The 3770-nt window shown below is 49.4% G+C and overlaps 1 protein-coding gene across 1 annotated transcript; it reads left to right on the top strand.

Moving 5' to 3' along the window:
- Positions 1–1334: 1334 nt before the first annotated feature.
- LOC6551264 (casein kinase I) lies at positions 1335–2651 on the top strand. Its single transcript, XM_001978343.3, has one exon. The coding sequence runs from the start codon at positions 1415–1417 to the stop codon at positions 2447–2449; it is 1035 nt and encodes a 344-aa protein (XP_001978379.1). The 5' UTR covers positions 1335–1414; the 3' UTR covers positions 2450–2651.
- Positions 2652–3770: the final 1119 nt, after the last annotated feature.

The following is a 3770-nucleotide window of genomic DNA, read 5'->3' as shown; positions in this document are numbered from 1 at the left end:
TCCGAATATGGAGTGCCATATATGGTATTTGAATTCCCAATCGAACTATGGTTGAAAAGTGGGAATTCTATTTTTAGCCATTTTTCGCAAATTTGGATGATATATATTTATATTTCCCCTTACAAAAAATGTAGCCCAAAATGAATTGTCCAAATGAATAAGTAAATTTTTAGCCAAGTCCACTTATATTGCAATTTTTTTAAATTTCTGCATAGTTTCTTTGACAAATTTTAGTCATAAAATAATCTGTTTTTTGGCGAATATGGAGTGCCATATCTGGTATTTGAATTCCCAATCGAACTGTGTTGAAAAATGGGAATTCTTCTTTTTTTATCCATTATCTATTATTTTCTATCCACCTCATAATGAGTGAGGTCGTTAGCAATTGCGATTAACTTTGGAAAACACTTTTAGTTTCAGCCTTTTGACCATTTTCAGCCGAGTAATGCAGAGTTGTACCGCATAGGCACACATATTCTGAGCCGGAGCTTGGAACTAATTTTTCTCAGTGCACGAATGATGATAATGGACCCGGCTGCAGCCTCAATCCCGCTTCATTCCAGTTCAAATATGTCGCTTCCGTCTTGTCATTAGGTTTGCAGGCAGCCAGTAAGGCTGCTGCCGAACTGAAATTTGCCAGGGGATGTACTCGCACACACATACATATACATACATACGGAGGGTGTATTACGGGGGCAAGTCGAAGGGGGAGGGGGGGGAGTGGGGCGATGTGGCGGACATGCTGGGGGCTGTGATCGGGGTGTGGACGAAGGAGACGGCACACGCACACACAAATTTATTGTTCTTAAACATCTGAGAGCCCGGCTCCTGGCGCTCCGGCTATACGAGTATTTGAATGCCAAGTTGCCAGTTGTCACAATGTGAGTGATATATAGCCAAAATGTCAAATGTCAGCGAAAGACATTATTACTGGCTAGTTGATCCGTCCCCGTCACCTCCACTGGCCCCCACTCCTCCTTTCTGCGCTTGTGTCTCCGTCTACGGATGCCGCCGTCTGCCAGGATAATCGATACGCACAAGCACACACTCACACACGCACCCAGGCAGACCGGGCAGGATGGCACATTAAAGGATTGGATGGCCAGGCATTTGGCTGAGCAGCCGTTAAAGTGCAGCCCGAATGCGATCAACAGGGCGGATACTCGATATCGCGCAAGGCGGCACCAACAAACTTTTGGCGCCCTAAGTGCTATTAATAAAAAGCATATAGATACCTTCGGTTGGTTTTAAGCCGGTTAAGTTAAGTTTAAGCTGCCAGGCTTCCTAACTTAAATTGTGGTAAGCCTTGACATCAACGTCAAGTCCAACTCGATGTCAGTCAGACTTCGAGTTGCCTATGCCAAACATATTTAGCTGGAAACACATTTGATCGAGTTAGACAAAAAGCAGCAGAATGGAACGACTGCGGTCCTCGCAAAGCCGCGAAGTGCGCATCGGCAACTACAAGGTGGTGCGCAAGATCGGCTGCGGATCCTTTGGCGATATATACCTGGGCATCTACATCCACAGCGGGGAGCGGGTGGCCATCAAGGTGGAGAGCAGCAAGGTGCGCCATCCGCAGCTGAACTACGAGAGGCGACTCTACCGGGCTCTGAGGCCCGCACCCGGCCTGCCAAGGATTAGGTACTTCCACAAGGAGCAGCACTACCAGGCGATGGTGATGGATCTGCTCGGACCGTCGCTGGAGCGGCTCTTTCAGTTCTGCGAGAGGGCCTTCACCATCAAGACCGTGCTGCTGCTGGCCGAGCAGATGCTGCGCCGGGTGGAGTACGTCCACAACCGGGGCTTCCTGCACCGCGACATCAAGCCGGACAACTTCCTGATGGGCCTGGGCACCATGTCCAAGCAAGTGTACCTGATCGACTTCGGGCTGTCCAAGAAGTTCCTGGACATAACCACCGGCGTGCACATACCCTATCGCGAGGAGCGCTCCCTGACGGGCACCGCCCGGTACGCCTCCATTGGCGCTCATGCGGGCGTCGAGTCCGCCAGGCGGGATGACATGGTGGCCGTGGGCTATGTCCTCATGTACTTCAATCGCGGCTCCCTGCCGTGGCAGGACCTGAAGGCGTCCACCAAGCAGCAGAAGTACGAGCGCATACATGAGAAGAAGATCTCGGTGAGCATCGAGGTCCTGTGCGAGGGCTTTCCCTGCGAGTTCACCATGTACCTGAACTACTGCCGCGGCATGGGGTTCTACGACAAGCCCGACTACGACTTCATCTGCCGCATGTTCCGAATGCTGCGGAATGGGCTCAATCTGCGGCCGGGTCTCATCTACGACTGGGACATGCTGATGATGAAGTTCCACAACACGCAGAAGAATCCCGGCATTGGAATGCGCGTGTTTCCGCCCAAGCAGAAGGAAGATGACGGGGTCAGCGGTGAGCCGATCATCAAGGATGAGAAGTGCAACTTCTGGTCCTGAGTGGTTGGCATCCGTCGAGTTTCCAGCCTCAAATTGGATGAAACGCAGTGTTTAATTAAAAGTCGCCCCAAATGAATTTGATCTGCGCCTGGAACGAGGACCACAGGATTATGTTCTCCCAAATACTACATTTATAAATTGCATGTGTAAGAAATGAAGGGGCAAAGAAAATATAAATTGCAAGCGCTTCTATGATGTTTAAGCCACCACTTTGCTTTGGTCCAACACAGCTTGGCTTAAACAAAACCAAAGCGGCAGCTGCTTTGATTACTGCGTGCATTTAAGCTCTTAAATATTCGAATATTCGTTTCACTAAGCAAAGTTTAATTGGATGAAAAATGAATATTTGCATTTTTCGCCCCTCTGGAGCAAGGAAGTCACCTCGTCTTAATCCCCAAATGCAATTCCTTGCTGGCCATATGCATTCCATGTAAATGCGAATCGATGGGCGTTTTTTCCCAGCAACTATCAACTGTTGCCCTTTGTTTACGCACCGACACAGGAAGCAGTGATTTGCAGAGTGGACACACAGATGGATAGCGACCAAGTAAAAACCGAATCCGAATCCGAATCCGCATCCCATTTTTGCTCCGGCTCCGCAAACAGACGGTTCAGATGAACACCGACATACGTACGAGTGCTCGTGCACCACGGCTAATAAAAGTGGTTCGGATTTTCCAATTCGAAAGAGGCGACAACAATGGCCACGCCCACTGGCCAAAGATGGGCGTTGGCGGTGAGTGGGTGGGTGGGTGGCAGCCCGGCAAATAGAGCAATTTAAATTGGAACGTGATTATGCAAACGTTTGCACAGCTTAACTCAAGTGCCGCTCCGTGCCGCTCGGCCAGTTGGCCAGTTGCCGCTGCTCACACATGGCTAAGAGTGGTGCCGAGTGGCCAGGAGTGGTGCGGCGGGGGGAAGCCAAAAAACACAAAAAAGGGCACAGCTGTAAGCTCAACCTCAACCCATCCAGCGGCTGCGTTACAAGTCTTAAATCAATTTTTAAGGCCAGCCGGCCACCGCACAAAAATCCATCTAAGTGCAGCATGTCTGGCTTAGGCGCCAACCACTTAGGTTCCAGCTTCGCCCGAAGATGGCCAAGGGAGGTGGCTCCTTTCCGCCGAAGATTGGCCATTATTGAGCTTAACTAGCTTACAAAACAAGGCAGTTTCCTGCTGTCTTACATTTTTTGTTTCCTTTAAAGGTACTATCAACTACTAACGGCCATCAAATTTATTTAAGACCAGCCCTTGAGTAGCGAAAGTTCTGGATTTTATGTTAGCCACGTATATTTCCAAACGAATGCAAAAAGATAGCTCTC

This window comes from Drosophila erecta, unplaced genomic scaffold, assembly GCF_003286155.1.
Source record: "Drosophila erecta strain 14021-0224.00,06,07 unplaced genomic scaffold, DereRS2 tig00000126-arrow-pilon, whole genome shotgun sequence".
NCBI lineage: Eukaryota > Metazoa > Arthropoda > Insecta > Diptera > Drosophilidae > Drosophila > Drosophila erecta.
The sequence above is the reverse complement of the archived record's forward strand: the minus strand, read 5'-3'. Positions and strand labels throughout refer to the sequence as shown.

Coding starts and splice junctions, on each gene's coding strand:
- LOC6551264 (XM_001978343.3), top strand. CDS start 1,415: ATGGAACGACTGCGGTCCTCGCAAAGCCGCGAAGTGCGCATCGGCAAC.